The 22,503-nt window shown below is 42.8% G+C and overlaps 1 protein-coding gene across 1 annotated transcript in view; it reads left to right on the forward strand.

Annotated features, from left to right (window-relative positions):
- The window catches only part of LOC105560058, a 117,810-nt gene that overhangs the window by 84,373 nt on the left and 10,934 nt on the right, over positions 1 to 22,503 (forward strand). The window contains exons 70-112 of the mRNA XM_012008806.1: positions 148 to 450; positions 848 to 1,165; positions 1,376 to 1,696; positions 1,938 to 2,246; positions 3,363 to 3,689; positions 3,781 to 4,089; positions 4,184 to 4,489; positions 4,652 to 4,969; positions 5,177 to 5,503; positions 5,581 to 5,895; positions 6,080 to 6,406; positions 6,512 to 6,808; positions 6,881 to 7,186; positions 7,271 to 7,572; positions 7,616 to 8,000; positions 8,620 to 9,378; positions 9,498 to 9,803; positions 9,941 to 10,249; positions 10,357 to 10,674; positions 10,932 to 11,258; positions 11,366 to 11,686; positions 11,983 to 12,312; positions 12,459 to 12,761; positions 12,858 to 13,163; positions 13,248 to 13,565; positions 14,003 to 14,335; positions 14,586 to 14,888; positions 15,011 to 15,346; positions 15,810 to 16,112; positions 16,260 to 16,568; positions 16,655 to 16,965; positions 17,178 to 17,499; positions 17,610 to 17,921; positions 18,058 to 18,388; positions 18,451 to 18,764; positions 18,843 to 19,151; positions 19,239 to 19,556; positions 19,677 to 20,003; positions 20,086 to 20,397; positions 20,477 to 20,800; positions 20,971 to 21,276; positions 21,371 to 21,670; positions 21,867 to 22,190. Of these exons, the coding sequence (XP_011864196.1) occupies positions 148 to 450; positions 848 to 1,165; positions 1,376 to 1,696; positions 1,938 to 2,246; positions 3,363 to 3,689; positions 3,781 to 4,089; positions 4,184 to 4,489; positions 4,652 to 4,969; positions 5,177 to 5,503; positions 5,581 to 5,895; positions 6,080 to 6,406; positions 6,512 to 6,808; positions 6,881 to 7,186; positions 7,271 to 7,572; positions 7,616 to 8,000; positions 8,620 to 9,378; positions 9,498 to 9,803; positions 9,941 to 10,249; positions 10,357 to 10,674; positions 10,932 to 11,258; positions 11,366 to 11,686; positions 11,983 to 12,312; positions 12,459 to 12,761; positions 12,858 to 13,163; positions 13,248 to 13,565; positions 14,003 to 14,335; positions 14,586 to 14,888; positions 15,011 to 15,346; positions 15,810 to 16,112; positions 16,260 to 16,568; positions 16,655 to 16,965; positions 17,178 to 17,499; positions 17,610 to 17,921; positions 18,058 to 18,388; positions 18,451 to 18,764; positions 18,843 to 19,151; positions 19,239 to 19,556; positions 19,677 to 20,003; positions 20,086 to 20,397; positions 20,477 to 20,800; positions 20,971 to 21,276; positions 21,371 to 21,670; positions 21,867 to 22,190 (14,061 nt within the window). The remainder of the gene's footprint in view (positions 1 to 147; positions 451 to 847; positions 1,166 to 1,375; positions 1,697 to 1,937; positions 2,247 to 3,362; positions 3,690 to 3,780; positions 4,090 to 4,183; positions 4,490 to 4,651; positions 4,970 to 5,176; positions 5,504 to 5,580; positions 5,896 to 6,079; positions 6,407 to 6,511; positions 6,809 to 6,880; positions 7,187 to 7,270; positions 7,573 to 7,615; positions 8,001 to 8,619; positions 9,379 to 9,497; positions 9,804 to 9,940; positions 10,250 to 10,356; positions 10,675 to 10,931; positions 11,259 to 11,365; positions 11,687 to 11,982; positions 12,313 to 12,458; positions 12,762 to 12,857; positions 13,164 to 13,247; positions 13,566 to 14,002; positions 14,336 to 14,585; positions 14,889 to 15,010; positions 15,347 to 15,809; positions 16,113 to 16,259; positions 16,569 to 16,654; positions 16,966 to 17,177; positions 17,500 to 17,609; positions 17,922 to 18,057; positions 18,389 to 18,450; positions 18,765 to 18,842; positions 19,152 to 19,238; positions 19,557 to 19,676; positions 20,004 to 20,085; positions 20,398 to 20,476; positions 20,801 to 20,970; positions 21,277 to 21,370; positions 21,671 to 21,866; positions 22,191 to 22,503) is intronic.

Genomic DNA, 22,503 nt, shown 5'->3' on the forward strand with positions numbered 1-22,503 from the left:
TGAAAAAACTGTAACTGTAACTAGTTACTTTTATAAACTTTCCCAACCCTGCAAATTATTGATACTTTCTACTATTATCATTATTGATAGTGCTTGCATTAGCTTTTTGAGAACAAAGTGTAAGATCGCTGTTATATTGAATGTTAGATACCCCGAAGGGAGATCCCTGCTCACCCTCGCCTTGCGGACCCAACAGTGTTTGCCGAGAAAACAACGGGCAACCTGTGTGCTCGTGCGTGGGGGGATTCCTCGGCATACCGCCAGCATGCAAACCGGAATGCACTGTCAGTTCCGAGTGTCTTCTGACAGAAGCATGTAGCAATCAAAAATGCATAAATCCTTGTCTTGGCGCATGCGGAGTTCAAGCTACATGTCAAGTGATCAATCACAATCCCATATGTAGCTGCGGAGAGCTTACCGGAGACCCATTCATTCGATGTGTTCCACGGCGTAAGAACAAATACCAATTACAAAGAATCACTAAGCAATTAACATTGATATCGGTTTTAATGGGTCCAATGCAGATATCTGGATATAACGTATGGAAATATGAAAGAAAATTTTAATCCCGCTCTTCTCAAATTTCAAACGCATTAAAGATCAGCGATAATTTCACGAAGAGCAAAGTTGTAAATAGTTTTACACTGTTTCACATAACATTCGTTATTACAAAACATATAACAAATATTTGACAAAAGTTTCAAAGAATTTTTACTATGAATACTTAGCTCGATTTTATTTAACATCTCGAGTAACCCGTGCGTTTTGTTCGAAATAATCGTAATATTTTGAGTTTGAAACTCGTTTAGTTCCAAACTTTTTATTCAACCGTTTTTCTTTCCACTAGCACCCGAACCTGTATTACAAACGAACCCCTGTGTGCCGTCTCCTTGTGGAGCGAACGCCGAATGTCGAGTTGTAGGCGATGCTCCCTCGTGCTCGTGTCTAGCTGGATTCCTGGGTCTGCCACCGTATTGTAAACCAGAATGCATTAGCAACAGTGAATGTCCTGCCCATTTAGCGTGCATGAATCAAAAGTGTAGGGATCCTTGCGAGGGCTCCTGCGGGGTCAACGCCGAATGTCGTGTGGTGAGCCACACGCCCATGTGTGTTTGTCCTAGCGATTTCACCGGTGATCCATTTACACAATGTATATTGAAACCACGTAAGCATCGATTTCATACCTACAGAACTCAAATTATATTTAGATCCGAGCAAAATGTAAGAAACGTTTAGTTTTCGATTTTCAAGATCACGCTCGATTACAAGATCACGTTAAGACTTTCGGACTTAACGTGAATCTTCCCTAATCTTCTTTTGAGAAAACATCGCTAACAATTTTTTAGATGTTTCCTAGTTCATATTTCATTTTCAGCCACACCAGTCCTATTGTCGCCCTGTAAACCATCACCTTGTGGCTTTAATGCCATTTGCAAGGAACAGTTCGGCGCCGGTTCCTGTTCTTGCTTACCAGATTACGTCGGCAATCCTTACGAAGGATGTCGACCAGAGTGCGTGGTTGATACAGATTGCATATCTATTCTTGCTTGTGTACAATCAAAGTGCAGAGATCCATGTCCTGGTGTCTGCGGACAATTTGCCGAATGTCAAGTTATTAATCATCGACCATCTTGCACATGTATTTCCGGCTATAGTGGCAACCCCTTCCAATACTGTACTGTAATGCGCGATATCGGTACGAATATTTTCTTGAATACCGTAAAACTTCAAGCCTTGCCTATTGCAATTCGCTTTACATTCTTATTGTTCTTTATAATTTCATAATATTATCTTTTTGCTTCAAATTAAGTTTTTATGTGTTAATTTAATTCAAGAATGAGTATATAATTACGTCGCCATATTTTTATAAATCAATCTTTTAAATTACTTTTCCTTCTTTAATACCAAAAATTTGAAAGATGCATTTATCATTCTAGTCGATACTCCAAGAGACGTTTGCAATCCATCGCCTTGCGGACCCAACAGCCAATGTCGTGTTAATAATAATCAAGCAGTCTGTTCTTGCCTACCGAATTTCATCGGTAATCCACCCGCATGTCGCCCTGAATGCGTGACAAACTCAGATTGTTCTCTCAATCTTGCTTGCTTGAGTCAAAAATGCCAAGACCCTTGTCCTGGCTCTTGTGGTAGAAATTCGAATTGCAGAGTCATCAAACATAATCCAATTTGTTCTTGCAAGAACGGCTTTACCGGCGATCCATTTACCGTTTGCTTCCACACACCTGGTATGATTTCCAATTTTCGTTTAATATAGTTAGTATTTATTTCCGGCGAATATACAGGGTGGTCAATTTAAGTGTGGACATGGAAATATCTCGAGAACTATGCATAGGATCAAAAAATGGCTGGAGTAGAAGTTGTTTGTCTCGAAGGGGCCTATCCATTGGAATCAAAATTGACTCCTACCCCCACTTCCTGAGGAGGGGAAAGGGTAACTTTGAAATCTTCAATGGAAACTTCCATTGTTTATTATACTATTTTATTCTACTAATTAATATGAATAACTTTTGTCTGAAGTATTTTTTTAGAGATATTCAAGAGAAAATTGATAACTTTTTCAATATTTAGCTTATGATATCTTGATAACGGTTTGTCGGAGAGAAAAGTAGTACAAGACTTTGCTGCCTGTAAATCCTGTACTACTTTTCCCTCCGACAAACAGTTGTCGAGATATCGATGTCGAGAAACGATTGTCGAGATATCATGAGCTAAATATCGAAAAAGTTATCAATTTTATGTTGAATATCTCGAAAAGTATTAGGCAAATAAAAAAATGTTTCAGACAAAAGTTATTCATATTAATTAGTAGAATAAAATATGTAGTATAATAAACAATGGAAGTTTCCATTGAAGATTTCAAAGTTACCCTTTCCCCCCTCAGGGGGTGGGGGGTAGGGGTCAATTTTGATTCCAATGGATAGGCCCCTTCGAGACAAACAACTTCTACTCCGACCATTTTTTTGATCCTATGCATAGTTTTCGAGATATTTTCATGTTCACACTTAAATTGACCACCCTGTATATTGTGGGTGTTATATCAATTCACAATTATTTCCCGGAATAAATACACTCGAACCTCGATAAAGTGTTCATCTGAAAAGTACTTAAAGTTATTCCGAGATCACGTGTAACTATATTCGAATAATATTCGAATTGATAAATAATAATATTTGTTGGCAACGCCTAAAATTTCTGGCCTGACTTTTAACGCAATCAGAAGCAATGCTTCGCTTTTGATTGACATTTATAAGAATGCTCTATCGAGATTGGAGTATTTATGAAATTAATTGGATTTTGTAATAATTTTATATCTTTTAAACTGTAAATTATCGTAATTACAGTGAGTCCACCCATTGTAAGTGACATTGCGAGAGACCCGTGTGTACCGTCACCTTGTGGCATGTTTTCCGAATGTCGTGATATAGGAGGAGTGCCGTCGTGTTCTTGCTTACCAACGTACAGAGGCAGTCCACCAAATTGTAAACCGGAATGTACCATAAATGCAGAGTGTCCAGCTAATATGGCTTGTATGCAGCAAAAATGTAGAGATCCCTGTCCAGGCTCGTGTGGCATTATGGCCGAATGCAGTGTCGTAAATCACGTACCGATTTGTTCATGTTTGCCTGATTACACTGGCGACCCTTTCATCGGATGTACTATAAGACCACGTAAGATTTCCCATCGGAAATACATAATAATAAGTTCTTGTTATTTCCCCGATAGCATACTTCATCCTCTTCTTGCGTGAAATTATTGCAGTTGTTGTTGCACCCTCAAAACCGGATCCATGCACACCTTCACCTTGCGGACCCAATACGCAATGTAACGGAGGAATTTGCGTTTGCATAGCAGAATATTTCGGGGACCCTTACAGTGGTTGCCGGCCAGAATGCGTATTGAATAACGATTGTCCAAACACGCAGGCATGCGTGCGAAATAAGTGTGTCGATCCTTGTCCAGGTGTTTGTGGCCAAAATGCTGTGTGCAATGTATACAACCATATCCCTATGTGTAGTTGTTCATCGGGAATGGATGGAAATGCTTTCGTCTTGTGCTCTCCCGTGCCAGGTATTTTTAGGAAGTTCCAAGCATAACAGCTGACACGTTCAAAATTCTTAGCACATTGAATCTTCATTCTGTTAAATTAAAATCTTTCTTGTAGCACCACCCGTTAGTAACCCGTGTAATCCGTCCCCGTGTGGTCCGAACAGCCAATGCCGGCAAAATAATATGCAGGCTGTATGCAGTTGCATAAGTGGATTTGTCGGCGCACCTCCGACTTGCAGACCCGAATGTGTAATTAGCTCAGATTGCCCGAAGAACGAGGCGTGTACTAATCAAAAATGTCGGGACCCTTGTCCGGGAAGTTGTGGGCGCAACACAGTCTGCAACGTCATTAATCACAATCCTGTCTGCGTCTGCCGTTCTGGGATGACCGGAGACCCGTTTATTAACTGTTTCCCCCTTCGTAAGAGAACTCTTGTTTTATCCTTTCTAGAATATCGTCAAGTAATAAATCTTCTACACGTAAATTGCCTTCGCAATTTATGTTATTTTATTATTTTGAACATGCATAACATAAATAAACCACGATAGTGCCTCAGTCAATTAACCGGTATTACTTTTAAAGCTGAGGAACCGTTACCTGCACTTAATCCCTGTCAGCCATCGCCATGTGGACCAAACGCGCAATGTCAAGTGATCAATGATCAACCCTCTTGTTCATGTTTGCAAGAATTTATCGGATCACCTCCGAACTGTCGATATGAATGCATCAGCAACAGCGAATGCTCGAATAAATTGGCCTGCATCAACCAAAAATGTCGCGACCCATGCATAAACGCATGCGGTATCAATGCCGTTTGCAATGTTGTTAGTCATACGCCGATGTGCGCCTGTACTCCCGGTTATACTGGCGATCCGTTTACACAGTGTTCTCCCCAACAATGTAAGAGAATTTTTGCAAATAATTCAAATATTCAGATATTTAAAAAGTCAGATGCACAGTCTTTATTCTATTTCTATTAATCTCCATGAGCTTGTTATTTATTTGTAAGAATTATATTAATATTGGATCAGTATTACAAGATTATAATTTATCGACAAATTCATTTTTCAAATGGATAATCTAATTGCTATTCTATTCTCATTTTAGTCGATATACAACCTAGCATATCCACGCCATGCACACCATCTCCGTGTGGTGCAAATGCGGTGTGCAGAGTTCAGCAAAATGCAGGTTCTTGTTCGTGCTCGTCTGATTATATCGGTAACCCTTACGAGGGGTGCAGACCCGAGTGTACGCTCAATTCCGATTGTCCGTCCAATCAGGCGTGTATCGGTTCGAAATGCAAAGATCCGTGTCCAGGAACGTGCGGGCAAAACGCGCAGTGCTACGTGATTAATCATGCGCCAACTTGCACTTGCTTCGAGCGTTACACGGGAAATCCATTTATATTCTGCAATCTTATCATCGAAGCCCGTAAGAGATTGCTTAAAGCTCGTGCACGTCTATCCTGGCGACAATTACGTGACTTTAAATGTTTAACTTTCTTGCAGCGGTTGCAGCAGACAATGTCAATCCTTGTCAACCATCCCCTTGCGGACCATATAGTCAATGCAGAGCAAGCAACGGCCAAGCCGTTTGTTCTTGCCTGCCGACTTATATTGGCGCACCGCCCGGTTGTAGACCCGAATGCACAGTCAGCACGGATTGCGCGACAAATCGCGCTTGCGAGAATAATAAATGTGTTGATCCTTGTCCCAACTCGTGCGGCCAAGGTACGACGTGTAGAGTCGTGAACCACAGTCCAATATGCATGTGCAAACCCGGATTCAGCGGTGATCCATTCGTACGCTGCTTATTCGTACCACGTAAGCGGACAAATATGTACATTGAAACTCTTTTACTTCAGTTTGTCATTTCTTCACTTTTAAAAATTGTCAATCCTTGCCATTTCAATTCAATTGAAAAATATTCATATTATCAAATATTTATTTTAGAAGCATTTTTTAATAGTTTTGCTTTGAGATTTAGAGATTTCACATTAAATTTTAGCTACTCCGAGCGTACCGAGTCTGCCCTCGGATCCTTGCATACCCTCTCCGTGCGGACCCAACTCACAATGCCGCAATGCCAATGGTTACCCATCTTGTTCTTGTATGATTAATTACATTGGTACACCACCAAGTTGTCGCCCCGAATGCATTATTCCTGCTGACTGTCCGAGCAACCAGGCTTGCATTCGCGAAAGATGCCAAGATCCCTGTCCAGGTTCTTGTGGTATAAATGCTGATTGTACTGTTCACAATCACATTCCAATCTGTAGGTGTATAGCCAGTTATACTGGCGATCCATTTATTGGCTGTCAACCTGTGCCAATCTGTAAGTTATATAACGAAATCTTAATCTTTTTGTAACTATGTATTTTATAGTGTACTTAGAATTTACTTTAAACTGAAAATTATAATAATGTAGACAACGAGCAAGTGCAGCCAACTGATCCATGCAGTAGATCACCTTGTGGACCAAACGCCCAATGCAACAATGGCATTTGCACTTGTTTACCTGAATACTTTGGCGACCCATACATTGGCTGTCGACCAGAATGCGTACTTAGTACAGATTGCTCAACCGATAAGGCTTGCATACGAAACAAGTGTATTGATCCTTGTCCAGGTACCTGTGGACAAAATAGTTTATGCAACGTGATAAATCATACACCAATGTGCAGTTGTCCTCCCGGCACTGCTGGAAACGCGTTTATTTCTTGTAATACAATGACAGGTACGATACCGAAAGCAAGAAACCTGACCCATGTGTTCGTGAATATGCTAATTAATATTTACCCATACATAGTTCCGTCCGTGACAAGACCGTGCAGCCCGAATCCTTGCGGTCCAAACAGCATATGTCGAGAATTAAATGGACAAGCCGTGTGCACCTGTGCACCAGAGTTCCTTGGATCGCCGCCTCTCTGCCGACCCGAATGTACCCTTAGTTCAGATTGTCGGCTGAATGAAGCTTGCGCTAATCAGAAATGTAGAGATCCTTGTCCCGGTACATGTGGCATCCAAGCAAGCTGTGTAGTCGTCAATCACAACCCTGTCTGCTCGTGCCCCGAACGCTACACAGGCGATCCATTCATCAGATGCGATGTTATGAGTAAGGCAATCTTGACTCGAAGTGTCTTGCATAAGCCCCGACCACCAGATTAAGATCGAAATGTATTATCCTGTTTAGAACCAGTAGCACCCGTAGTAATAAACCCTTGCCAGCCTTCGCCCTGCGGTCCGTACGCTCAGTGCCAGGTCGTCAACGATTTGCCATCTTGCTCGTGCTTACCTGAGTACAGAGGCTCGCCCCCGTATTGTCGACCCGAATGTATTTCCAATCCCGAATGCCCCAGCCATCAAAGTTGTGTGCGACAAAAGTGCAGAGATCCCTGTCCAGGCTTATGCGGGGAGAATTCCGAGTGCCACGTGGTACAACATGTGCCCCATTGCGTCTGTTCTTACGGTCTCACCGGTGATCCGTACACACGCTGCTCTGCGATACGTAAGGGATAAAAACCCTTTTATATGAAACCACGAGACCATCCGACCTTACGCTTATGCGACGTTGCTTAATCCATTTACCCTTTACATTGTTTTAGCACGCCCAACAGAATTGGAACCAGAACCATCGCCCTGCGCAAGTTTCGAATGCGGCGCGAATGCGATATGTAGAGAACGAGATGGTGTCGCAATTTGTCAGTGTCTCTCTAGCTATGTTGGCAATCCATACTTAGCGTGTCGACCCGAATGCGTCATTAATCCCGACTGCCCATCCAATTTAATGTGCGTAAGAAACAAGTGCGCCAATCCCTGCGCCGGCATGTGCGGCCAGAATGCTGAATGCTCGGTTGTCAATCATCAACCAATGTGCACATGTCTCCCCGGATATACCGGAGACCCCTTCATTACCTGTTCCGTAGATAGTAAGTGTCCTTGGTCGAACCGTCTAATATTTTGCGGAAATCTTTTATAATAAAAATAACATCAAAAGTTTTATTTTTACTAAAAAGTATATGACATAAAAATATTGAATTCACTAACAATTTTGCCTTATATGTTTCATCTCATTTTCTAAACCTTCAGACGAGACTTCTTGTATTCAGACCATTAAATACTATAAGTATATTAAAATTTATTATGAGACATTCTATACAGTTCATTTACATTCTTTTATTTTCAAAATTTTAATTTTATTTAAAGGAATTTTAAAAAGTTTAATTAAAATTTTATACTTTTAATTAATATTTAAATCATATTTTTCAGAAAAAAAGTTTTGCATATTATATTTTTACACATATACATTCCTATATATATACATATTACATGTATAAACTAATATAATTTATATTCATATATAAATTATATTATTTGAAAGTAATTTATACTATTTCAAAATGATAAGGATGTTTTATGAGACGTTACTTTTTAATAAATTTAGAACTATTAAAAATTAATATTGCTTTTTAGAAGCAAATTTTTTAAAACTGTTGGACGTCTATACTTATCTACGTGAATTTTACTAATGTATTACATTTTTCCCAGAAATAATCTCAGACGAGAACGTTTGTGCCCCATCACCCTGTGGACCCAACAGCAAATGCAAAGAAGTGTCCGGACAGGCTGTCTGTTCATGTCTCCCGACGTACATTGGAACCCCACCTGCATGTAGACCTGAATGTGTCGCTAGCTCAGAGTGTTCCCCGCAATTAGTGTGCAAGGACTACAAATGCGTGAATCCCTGCCCAAGCCCATGTGGACTCAATACCAATTGCGTGGTCGTTAATCACAGTCCCATCTGCAGTTGTATGTCCGGTTATAGCGGCGATCCGTTCACCATATGCTCGTTAATTCCACGTAAGATCACCATTGAATACAGGAAGCACTATATTAATCCAACCTCTCTCATGTACTGCCCAATGTCCTTTATATATCGTACGATAGTCATCATGAACCATAATTGCGAATATCTTTCAGCTGTAACACCACCACTTGTTCAGAAAGACCCTTGCGTGCCATCCCCATGTGGTAGTTTCTCCCAATGCAGGAATATTGGTGGTTCTCCCGCGTGTACCTGCCTGGAGAATTACATGGGTCAACCGCCTAATTGCAGACCCGAATGTACCATACACTCAGAATGCCCAAGTGATAAAGCCTGCATCAATATGAAATGTGTGGATCCATGTCCCGGCTCATGCGGCACCAATGCCCTATGTTCGGTCATTAATCATATTCCCACGTGCAGATGCCCCGAGGGATACACTGGAAATACCTTTGTCCTTTGCGAGATATTACCAGCAACACGTAAGCGTCACGTACCATCCTGAGTAGTACCCTAATTCGAAAACGTGTCATTCGAAATCTCAACATGGCTCGAAGCATGACTCGAGCTTGTTAATTCCTGTATTCATTATATTTTGCAGCGACTCCATCCCTGGTCGAAGATGCTTGCGTCCCATCACCCTGTGGTCCTAACGCGCAATGCTTTAACGGTATCTGTACTTGCCTACCAGAGTTCCGAGGAGATCCGAATGTAGGTTGCCGACCGGAATGCGTTCTAAACGCGGATTGTCCTCGCGATAGAGCGTGCATGCGTAACAAATGTCTGGACCCATGCCCTGGAGCTTGCGCCGTTAATGCGCTATGCACCGTGATCGGTCACGTTCCCATGTGCAGTTGCCCTGGAAATATGACCGGCAATGCATTCAGTCAATGCACACCTCTACAAGGTACATAGTGTTCCCAGGAGTGTTTAAAGACCACCCTTATTTTGCGATACTATAAAATTATGTGAAGTAACTATATGCTCTTTCGTGTAGTTCAAATTATTCTCGGGAACTAAATACCCATTATTTTTGTATACTAGACATGCCACCCGCTAATCCATGCGCCCCTTCACCCTGCGGACCGAATAGCGAGTGCCGCGTTATAAATAACCAGGCAGTTTGCTCCTGTATACGAGGATATCTAGGTAGCCCTCCGACCTGTAGACCGGAGTGCATAGTAAGCACGGATTGCCCCCAGAATGAAGCTTGTAGCAACCAAAAATGTATGAATCCGTGTTCTGGAAGTTGCGGATTAGGTGCATCCTGTCAAGTAGTGAATCATAATCCGATTTGCGTTTGCCCACCCTCTCAAACAGGCGATCCTTTTGTTAGATGTTATTTACCGCCACGTAAGTATCGCTTCGCGGACTCATGGTCCGTGATTAGGATCCATTCTCCAGAAAGTCTTAAGAAAATTCTTCTTCTTTCTTTTATACATTGAACTTTGTCCTTTTAGCACAAGTACCTGTGTTACCTCCTATGCCATGCAGGCCAAATCCGTGCGGCCCCAACTCGCAATGCCAACCGCGTGGCGACGAGTCTGTGTGCACGTGTTTACCCGATTTCATTGGCAGCCCGCCTAATTGCAGAGCAGAGTGCGTTAGTAATAGCGAGTGTTCTAATCATTTAGCCTGCATTAATAAGAGATGTCAGGATCCGTGCGTTGGTTCCTGCGGTGAAAATGCTAATTGTCACGTTGTCAGTCACACCCCGATGTGTTCTTGCGTGAACGGTTACACTGGTGATCCATTCACGCAATGCATTTTGAGAGAACGTAAGTACTGTTCAGAACTAAAACTGGTATAATTTCGGTGATCTGCTGAATGTTCAATGCCGTAGACACAGGAAAGTGCATCTCATGGCAAAATTGTAGTATTACTATCACAAATAAACGTAGAAATTCTTCCTGTATCTCTTTCGTTGAAATGAAAAATCACTGCAATTATACTGATTTTGGTATCTGATTTATACAGAGATGTTCAAATCTCTCCTTTCATCGTATTCCCCATGTTCACTGATGTCGTCTTTTAGCTACACCATTGCCGCCTACACCTGTTGATCCTTGCACTCCTTCTCCTTGCGGCTCCAATGCAGTCTGCAAGGAATTTAACGGTGCCGGTTCGTGTACGTGCTTGCCGAATTATACCGGCAATCCGTACGAAGGATGCAGGCCAGAGTGTATCCTAAATTCGGATTGCCCTGCCAATCTGGCTTGTATAAATACGAAATGTAGAGACCCATGCCCGGGATCGTGTGGGCGTAACGCGTTATGCCAGGTGGTTAATCATTTGCCTGTATGCAACTGTTATCCTAGATACACCGGCGACGCCTTCTTATATTGCACTCCAGTAGAAACAGGTATATTGCGCAATTACATTGCATCTAAATACATATATCGTTCATCGCAATTGTGCGGTTGATAGTACCATGCAAGTGGTTGATTTGTGAAACAACGCAATTTTTAGAAGCAGACATTGCCGTTAGTAATCCTTGCCAACCATCACCATGTGGACCGAACAGTTTATGTCGTGTTGTGAATAACACGAGTGTCTGCACTTGCTTACCTGATTTCCAGTGGGTGGCCAGTCCACCAAACTGTCGCCCTGAGTGCACTGTTAGTGTCGAATGCGCTTTCAATCTGGCGTGCATCTCGTATAAATGTAGCGACCCTTGTCCTACATTGTGCGGTTCTAACGCAAGATGCGAAACCATCAATCATAATCCCATATGTTCGTGCCCACCTAGTTTTACCGGAGATCCATTCGTTGCCTGCTTTGAAACGCCACGTAAGAATCAATGAAAATCGAAAATCTCATAAATTGAAAACATAAAGTGGAATAGGCCAATCATTAAGAGAGCGAGAAAATATTTTCTCAAATTCCGAATCTTCTCTTCAGAAAATTTCTTCTTTCCTTTCGTATTCTTTTTGCTTCAAAATGAAATAAATTTTTTTAGTATTGACTTTTTGTTCTCGTATTAAATGAAATCTTTACTTTTTGTTATTTTAATTAGGAAAATTGTATTAAAATGTTATCAAAGATATTCAAGTAAAAGTGCATAACACATATTTATATGCCCTTAGCTAAAGATGAAGAACCCCGTCCACTTGTGAATCCTTGTGCACCTTCACCCTGCGGACCTTATTCAGAATGCCGTGATATTAATGGTCAAGCGTCCTGCGCTTGTTTATCAACATATATAGGAACGCCACCCAATTGTAGGCCCGAATGTTCAGTTAATCCAGAATGTCCGACTAGTCAGGCGTGTATACAGAGAAAGTGTCGAAATCCTTGCGATGGAGTATGTGGGGTAGAAGCAATTTGTAATGTCATTCGTCACACACCTACATGTTCTTGTTCCAATGGGTTTACTGGGGATCCATTTATAGTGTGTAGACCAATTCCTGAGGAAGGTAAGACGGTCACAAGATATTTGTGATGCCATTATTAGAAATAGACAAATCTGAGAATTATACCACTTTATGGTGTTTAGAATATAGCAAATAAATTACATAAACTTAGCTCCATCGCATACTGAATACTAAAATTCGTTCCTCAGATATAGCACCCAAACCGATGGATCCGTGCTTAAACTGCGGTGCAAATACACAATGCTTTAACGGTGTATGCAGTTGTCTTCCCGAGTATCAAGGGAATCCAAACTTCGGATGTCGCCCAGAATGTATTTTAAATTCGGACTGTCCGAGAGACCGAGCTTGCATTAAGAGCAAGTGTCGAGATCCGTGTAGTCTCGGAATCTGCGGTGTCAATGCCGTGTGTTCTGTCGTAAATCATGTACCAGTCTGCAGTTGCACACAGGGAATGTCTGGCAACGCGTTCGTGCAGTGCTCTCCAATAAATGGTATTCTCGAGTGATTAATTTCAGATTGTGTCGTGAATGATCAGTATTATACTAACTCCCTCCTGTGTAATCATATTCTTTTTAACATTTAAACAGACATTATACCAAAAGACCCATGTAACCCGACACCCTGTGGACCAAATAGTCAGTGCCGAAGGATAAAGGAGCAAGCTGTCTGCTCGTGTCTCCCTGGATACTTGGACGCACCACCTAATTGCCGAGCAGAATGCACTATTAGTTCCGACTGTCTCGCCAACATGGCTTGCAATAATCAGAAATGCATAGATCCCTGTCCTGGAACGTGCGGCATCAGAGCCCAATGTACCGTAGTTAATCATAATCCGATTTGTTCTTGTCTCTCCGAGTTGACCGGCGATCCCTTCACTCAGTGTATCCCAAGACGTGAGTAATTTAAAAGCAGTAGTTAACCAGCCGCGCAGATATATTTGTCATTAGGCACCTATGTATTCTTTATTTTTCCAATAGCGGCAGAGCCTCCAACACCTATTAATCCTTGCGTTCCGTCTCCATGTGGACTTAACAGCAAGTGCGACATTGCGAACAATGCATATTCATGCTCTTGCTTGCCGGAGTTTGTTGGTGACCCGCCGAATTGTAGACCCGAATGCGTTAGCAATAGCGAGTGTCCCACGCAGCTAGCATGCATCAATCAGAAATGTCGCGATCCATGTCCGGGCTCTTGTGGTATTAATTCTGATTGCCGAGTGATAAGTCACACGCCTATGTGCGTTTGCCTTATCGGATTCGTAGGAGATCCGTTTGTATTATGCAATCCCAAACAAAGTAAGTGGAGTAATCATTTAGTAGTATCTAAAGTGCCTTATAATCATAGAATGACTTTCTGGTTGCCGACATTATGACAGATTTTTCATGATGATTAAACTAAATTCTTGTGTTAAGATCAAGTTTAGTTGATATTAAATGAAAAATAAGATACTATAAGATATTATATATTACCTATGTTTAAACTGTCATTTACATTTATTTTATATATTGCAATATTTTATACATAACTTATTATTTGATATTATTATATATTTAATACTTGTTATTAAAAATCGATGCCTAGCTGTTATTAATTAATTAATATTTTACTACGACTTCATTCTGTGATTGAAAATATGCATCTAAAGATTCTCTGAACTGTTACATTGATAATAATTTACCAGGCCATTAATATTACTGTAAGAACAGGAAATGAATCTGATATCTTGTTGTAGACGACATTATAAATGTTGTAAAACCAACACCCTGCATTCCATCGCCATGCGGTTTTAATGCAGTATGCCGCGAATCGAACGGTGTCGGTTCTTGTACATGTCTACGAGATTATACAGGCAATCCATATGATGGTTGTCGACCCGAGTGCACGATCAATTCCGATTGCACCGCGGATCGAGCGTGCGTTGGATCGAAGTGTCAGAATCCTTGTCCAGGTTTCTGCGGGTACAATGCAATTTGCCAAGTAGTGAGTCACGCACCATTGTGCACTTGTCAACCCGGATACAGCGGTAACCCGTTCGTCTCTTGTAACAGAATTATGCAAGATACGAGTAAGTGTTTCAAATTCTTGAAGGACCTACAGTTTAATCTAATTCGACGATTTAACAGAATAATTTCAAAACCTAAGTTATCCCAAATTAATTACAGTACTGTCTGTAGAATAAATTTTATGAACCTTTCAGTGCAAGTGATATGTCAGTAACTTTTAGTAGCTTTATGTAATTATTACAAATTATATATTTTTTTCAACTATTCAAAATTCACGTAACTTTACGCAATTTAACTCAAGTTCTTTTTTAGCGGTAGAACGTAATCCATGCAGTCCTTCTCCCTGTGGACTTAATAGCCAGTGCCGCGAATTAAACGGTCAAGCTGTATGCTCTTGCTTACCCACATTTATCGGAACTCCGCCCAACTGTCGCGCGGAATGCACTGTCAGCTCCGACTGTCCTGTAAATCGTGCGTGCAAAAACCGCAAGTGCATTGATCCGTGCCCCGGGATCTGTGGCATCAATGCGAGATGCGAAGTGATTAATCATAGTCCAATTTGCAGTTGTAACCAAGGTTTTACCGGTGACCCCTTCGTAACGTGCTTCCAAACGCGTAAGTACGCTGTGAAGTGTGAAACACTTGTTAATGCGTCCTTGCATACTGCTCTGCATATATTTCTCTAAAGTGCGTCACGCAATCATAATGTTAAAAGAATTGAAATTATTCGTTTACAGACATAGACAAAGATACCCCCCAGGTGTCAGAAAATCCGTGCGTTCCATCCCCCTGCGGCCCATTTGCCACTTGCCGCGATAGCGGCTACGCGGGTGTGCCGACGTGCACGTGTCTGGAAAATTATATTGGTAGTCCTCCAAACTGTCGGCCAGAATGCACCATAGATTCTGAGTGCGGCAGTAATCAAGCCTGCTTGAGACAAAAATGCCGAGATCCATGCCCGGGCTCGTGTGGTATCGGTGCCCAATGCCTTGTGGTTAATCACATGGCCGTCTGCCTCTGTCCAAAGGGTTACACCGGAGATGCGTTTGCTAATTGCTTCCCGGAACCTCCTCGTAAGCACTTATCCTCGTTACTTTATAATTGTTGTATCATCACCCATATGAGTGTAAGAGAAAATGAAGGGTCGTAGATGCAAGTACCTGAAGTTAACTCCTTAATAAGAGTTTCTAAGTAAATTATCAATATTTACAATACAATTTGAACATTAACGAAAACTAATGTCGGTTATAACTTTATTACAATGAGTCAATGTAATTGGATACTTCCAAGCTTTTTATCAAGTGACAGTGATAGTTTCAAAATAATGTTATAACCCAGCAAACACCAAAGTAACAGTTACATAACATCATTATAAATGTAATATAACACATGCCTGTTATATTACATTTGCATTGATGTTATGTAATTGTTACTTTGGTGTTAGCTGGGAAAATACTTCAAATACGAAACTGAAACCTTATGTTCTATGCAAGCCCTTTAAAAGCAAAGATGTTCATTCAAGATAAACATTTGCAGCTGCACCCGTACCACAAGATCCTTGTAATCCATCCCCGTGCGGGGCCAACGCGGTATGTCGCGACGGCACTTGCACCTGTCTACCGGAGTATCGCGGTGATCCTTACACTGCGTGTCGACCCGAATGCGTACAAAATCCAGACTGCCCATTAGACAAGGCGTGCGTTCGCAATAAGTGCTTCGACCCATGCACCGGAGTTTGCGGACAAAATGCAAAGTGCACAGTCATAAATCACACTCCAATGTGCGCCTGCCCAGACGGAATGTCTGGCAATGCATTTGCGGCATGTTATCCAGTTCAAGGTAAAACTTATTGATAATCGTGTGCCATGTGCACATCGAAGACAATTATTAACTGGAGATTTTTGTACAAGCGTCATTTTGTCGCAAAGTAATTCCAAGGATATCTCGGGGGAAAAAAAACGACTTCGTCTATAATTACTTTTGCAGATCAAACTGTCGTTGAGAACCCGTGTAATCCGTCGCCCTGCGGTCCAAACAGTCGATGCCAGAACTATAATAATCAAGCAATATGTACGTGTATACCTGGGTACATAGGAAATCCGCCAGCCTGCCGACCCGAGTGCATAGTTAATACCGATTGTGCGCTGAACGAAGCTTGCATTAATATGAAATGTGGCAATCCTTGCTTGGGTGCGTGCGGTATATCCGCTCGTTGCCAAGTGTTGAATCATAATCCAATCTGCACTTGCCCTCCTGTATTCACCGGCGATCCGTTCATACGTTGCGTACCAAGACGTAGGTTTCTCTAATTATTGTAAACGTCAGTACATGCGCGTTCGTGTTGGGCGTGTAACAATTTGTGTCTTTTTTTTATCTTAAAGCGGAGGATGTTCCAAAGCCAATAAATCCGTGCCAACCATCGCCTTGTGGCCCCAATTCTCAGTGTCAAGTCACCAATGATACGCCGTCGTGCTCTTGCACGGCAGAGTTTATAGGGACGCCACCAAACTGTAGACCAGAATGCATTAGTAACAGCGAATGCCCGAGCCAAATGGCGTGTATTAATCGCAAGTGTAGAGATCCATGTCCTGGATCTTGTCACCCTCTAGCTAATTGCTACGTCGTTAATCATGTGCCCACCTGCACGTGTCGTGTTGGTTACACGGGCGATCCATTTGTTCAATGCACGATCATGCCCAGTAAGTTTGAGACTTAACTTCTGAGTTATTCTTTTTAAGAACATCTCATGGATCGTAACTTAGATTTTTACAGTAATATTTCGATTATTACATTATAGTAATATCATGTTTATGAAACTTAATCGACAGAGTTCTATTGATTGAGATTGTACATGTTAATCTACAATTGATGTTATGGATGGGATAAAACTATGTTCTTTTAGACGAACCACCGGTACAGAAACAACCTTGCCAACCGTCCCCTTGTGGAACAAATGCCGTATGTAGAGAACAAAACGGAGTTGGTTCTTGTACATGCTTGCCTGAATACGTTGGAAATCCTTACGAAGGATGCCGTCCCGAATGTACCATTTCGTCAGACTGCCCCGCGCATTTAGCTTGTATCGGATCAAAATGTCAGAATCCATGTCCCGGCTCATGCGGCACCAATACCAATTGCCAAGTTGTCAACAATGTTCCCGTTTGCACTTGTATACCTGGTTACACCGGCAATCCATATGTAAACTGCATTTATCAGGCTCTCAGCAGTAAGTGACGTTAAATACGCGTAAGAGAGAAATTTTATTGAGCACAGATCAAGTAACGTGATAGAAACTTGCATAAGTGAATAAGTTGCATAAATACAACATTATTATAGTTCCCGATGAGAAGCGTGAGCCATGCAAGCCTTCCCCCTGTGGCCCCAACAGTCAATGCGCCGATAATAACGGCCAAGCTATCTGCTCCTGCTTGCCCCAGTTTATCGGAACTCCGCCAAATTGTAGACCGGAATGCTTAGTAAATGCGGAATGCGGATCGAACCGAGCGTGTGTAAATCAAAAATGTGTAGACCCATGCATCGGCACTTGTGGTCGTGATGCTCAATGCAAGGTCGTACATCACAGTCCCATTTGTGTCTGTGCAAGCGGCTTTACGGGCGATCCATTCATCTATTGCTTCGCAGCGCCAAGTATGTTCCGTAGGACATGATATTTTATTTTATAAAAATTTAAAACTTGCTAAAATTAAGAGATTGACGCGTTACCAGTTTCTGATTTAATTTTTTTGTGTGTATATGAAGAATATCAGTTATTACCTTTTCGTAGTTTCGAAACCAGAAGACGCATATCCGAAAAATCCATGCTTGCCTTCACCTTGTGGCCCCAACGCCTTATGCAGAGCCGTTGGCGATACACCAGCGTGCAGTTGCATGCAGAATTACATAGGTGTTCCACCTAATTGCCGGCCCGAGTGCTCGATAAATTCAGATTGTCCCGCTAATAGAGCTTGCATCAGAGAAAAATGTAGAGATCCTTGTCCAGGATCATGTGGCCTCTTGGCGCGCTGTTCAGTGATTAATCATACGCCATCCTGCGTATGTCCTGAAGGATATACTGGCGATCCTTTCGTCAGTTGCAACGTCTCACCTCAAATACCTCGTAAGGACTTGAGTTTCCGTCATGTTATCGCAACGATGTTACAATCTCCGCTGTAATTTGACCTGTGCATATTTCAGTACCTCCTCCAGACCGATGCAATCCATCACCGTGTGGTCAGAACGCTCAATGCAACAACGGGGTTTGCACATGCATACGCGAATACTTTGGAGACCCGTATGCCGGCTGTCGACCGGAATGCGTGATTAACACCGATTGTCCCCGCGATAAGGCATGCATGCTCCACAAATGTCGAGATCCGTGCGTCGGGACGTGCGGCGTTAACGCGGAATGCATTGTTGTTAATCATTTACCCATGTGCAGCTGTCCAAGAAATATGACCGGTAGTGCATTCGTTTCATGTACACCTCTTCAAGGTTTGTATGACTCTTCAGCACGAGAGTATTCGTTTTGCGAATATTTCTCAATCTACGGGAATAATTATCGTTAAATAGATTCGGCCATCGTGGAACAACCGTGCAATCCATCCCCATGCGGCCCAAATAGCCACTGTCGTGCGTCAAATGGTCAGGCGATTTGCGCGTGCATCGCCGGATTTAGAGGCGCCCCACCGTCCTGTAGACCAGAATGTCTCATAAGCACCGACTGCGCTCGCAACAGAGCCTGCAGCAATCAAAAGTGCATCGATCCATGCCTCGGTGCATGCGGATTAACAGCGCAATGTAGCGTCGTGAATCATAATCCCATATGCAGCTGTCCGTCTTTGTATACGGGAGATCCGTTCGTTCAATGCGTTCGGCAACGTAAGGCTTTCACTCATATAACTGGAGATTTAGCTAATATAATTTATATTGTGCCGAAACAAGCGTAACACCTTGCGTAAATTGCAGCGGAAGACCCACAGCCACCAGTAGATCCTTGTCAACCCTCACCTTGTGGCCCAAATGCGATATGTCGAGTCCTCAACGGCGCTCCATCATGCTCATGCTCGCCTCAATTTATCGGCACTCCGCCTAGATGTAGACCAGAGTGTATCAGTAACAGTGAATGCCTCAGTCAGCAGGCTTGCATTAATCAGAAATGCCGTGATCCTTGTCCGGGATCATGCGGTAGAAATGCTGAATGTAGAACCGTCAGTCATACCCCGATGTGCGTTTGCGCCAGTGACTTTACTGGTGATCCATTCATCCAGTGTAATCCCCGGCCGAGTAAGTTTTGATAAAATATAGCAAACATCGCGGAAAATATATTTGATCACAAATTGAGTTGAAAGTATGTTTGAAACATTGGTAAAACATTGTTGAAAAATCTATGGTCCTCTATTCTAGTCGACACACCACTTGTTCCACTAAATCCGTGCCAGCCGTCGCCATGTGGCGCGAATGCTATGTGTCGCGAAATTTCTGGCTCAGCCTCCTGCACTTGCCTGCCCGATTTTTACGGAAATCCGTACGAGGGTTGTAGACCTGAGTGCGTAATTAATTCCGATTGTACATCCAATCGAGCTTGCATAAGGAATAGATGTCAAGACCCTTGTCCAGGAACATGTGGTGTCAATGCGATTTGCGAAGTCATCAGTCACATACCGGCGTGCAGCTGTCAACCGAGATATACCGGAGATCCGTTCAGATACTGCGAGCTCATGCGAGAAAGTCGTAAGTGGATTCAAGCACCTACCCGTTGTTATTACTCGTTTACGGAAGCGCATTGTCTTACCTTTTGCTCGATCTCGTATAGCTCCGATGCCTGTCGGTGACCCTTGTCAGCCGTCACCATGCGGTCCGAATAGTCGATGCCTCAATGTAAACGGTAAAGCCAGCTGTTCATGCCTATCTACCTACCAAGGAACTCCTCCCGATTGCAGACCCGAGTGTATCGTTAGCACAGAATGCCCTATGAATCGCGCGTGCGTCAATCAGAAATGCGTCGATCCATGTCCAGGTGTGTGTGGTATCAACGCCAAGTGCGACGCCCTGTCCCACAGCCCATTCTGCAGTTGCGGACCCAGTCAGATTGGAGATCCCTTCGTTAAGTGTTTCGACATGCCTTGTAAGTCCCGAAAGAAATCCACCGCGAGAACATCGCGCCGCTAAAAGAGTATGAAAATTGTTATTCAATTTTATTCTAGTAATGCCTACACCACCGTTACAAGTCAACCCCTGCGTCCCCTCGCCCTGTGGCCCATTCTCCACGTGTCAAGACAGAGGAGGCTATCCGTCTTGCACGTGCATGTCCAATTACATTGGATCGCCACCTTACTGTCGCGCCGAATGCTCAATTAACTCTGATTGCACCAGCAATAAAGCTTGCATCAGAGAAAAATGCAGGGACCCTTGTCCTGGATCCTGTGGTTTTAATGCCCTGTGCACTGTAATCAACCATACCCCGGCTTGTATGTGTCCCGATGGATACACGGGTGATCCCTTCAGCAATTGTTATCTGGCGCCCATGCGTAAGAACTTTCGTCATATTATTGCTCGCACACACACACAACACACAACACACACACATGCACACACGCACGCACGCACACACACAACACACACACCGATATTGATTTAAATACAAACTAATTGTGCAAAACAATTATTGTTAAATTCACACTTGTATCTTTCGATATAGAAATTCCTACAGTAACGTCAGACCCATGTAACCCGTCGCCATGTGGGCTGAATGCTGAGTGTCGTAACGGAATCTGCACTTGTACACCTGAATATCGTGGCGATCCGTATCGAGAATGTCGACCGGAATGTGTGCAGAATTCTGATTGTCCATTCGATAGAGCTTGCGCAAATAATAAGTGCGTGGACCCCTGTGTCGGAATTTGCGGCCAGAACGCGGAATGTGCAGTTATCAATCACATATCCACATGCAATTGTGTCAAGGATTACGAAGGCGATCCGTTCACCCTTTGTAAACGCGTGAAACGTGAGTCTCCCTTCCTTCCTTTAGTTTACTTTCTGCGACAGGTCTGCCATAGAAAGAAAAAACCCACTAATCGTACCACCTTACGCCTCGATAGCACGCGTCAAACCTTGCGAGCCCTCCCCCTGCGGGCCCAACAGTGTTTGCCGTGAATTCGGCGAGCAAGCCTCCTGTTCTTGCCTACCTGGTTACTTCGGAATCCCACCAAGTTGTAGACCCGAGTGTCTCGTTAGCACCGATTGCGAGCAGAGCAAGGCTTGCGTGAACATGAGATGCCGCAACCCCTGTGAAAATGCTTGTGGCCGGAATGCGCTATGCGTCGTGCGAAATCACAATCCAATTTGCAGGTGCCCCGTTCAGCATTCCGGTGACCCGTTCGTCAACTGTTTCCCCATAAGTAAGTAGCCACCCAGGATGCTCCAAACAACGCAAACACCTAAGAGTCATTGCATAGACTGTCTAAAATTTGATGTCTCAAACCGTGAGAGGAATGAGTGTGTCTTTTGGACGTTCCTTTGATGACTCTTCGTTGTGTTTGAGATGTATTTTCCTTAACTTTGAAACAAATAATGAATTTCTTTTTTCATCGCCAGCAACACTGGATGTAGAACCCACCAAGGACCCGTGTTACCCCTCACCGTGTGGATTGAATTCGCAGTGCGCGGTATCCGCCGATAATACACCCTCCTGCTCCTGTTTGCCTACTTTCATAGGATCTCCACCCAATTGTAGACCCGAATGCCATGTAAACAGCGAATGTCCCACCAATCGAGCATGCATTAAGCAGAAATGTACCGACCCGTGCGTTGGACTGTGCGGATTCAATGCACTGTGCCAAGTTATTTTGCACCAAGCCCGATGCACCTGTCCCGAATCATACACTGGAGACCCATTCACAGTTTGCTCTGAGATAATATGTAAGAAAATCCCCGCTATCTTTACCCATATCAACTGATCTGATGAAAATATTACTCTGGCACCTTATTCAATCAGCATTTTCATCTCTAAAACTTGATTTCTAGATCTTGTAAATATCATTATTGTACATAACTGATATATTTAAAAGAACTGCACGTCAGTTTCTTCACGTATTGATTTGCATCATTTTTCAAGTACTATACTCAACTACTTATTATATATCGATATGCGCAAAATATCTTTTGAATATATGTATTATATACATGTTGCACCTCTTTACATGTACAAAAGACATGTACGATGCACGCAACA

The sequence above is a fragment of the Vollenhovia emeryi genome, unplaced genomic scaffold (assembly GCF_000949405.1).
Source record: "Vollenhovia emeryi isolate VEMERY1.0 unplaced genomic scaffold, V.emery_V1.0 DF939243.1, whole genome shotgun sequence".
NCBI classification, from domain to species: Eukaryota; Metazoa; Arthropoda; class Insecta; order Hymenoptera; family Formicidae; genus Vollenhovia; species Vollenhovia emeryi.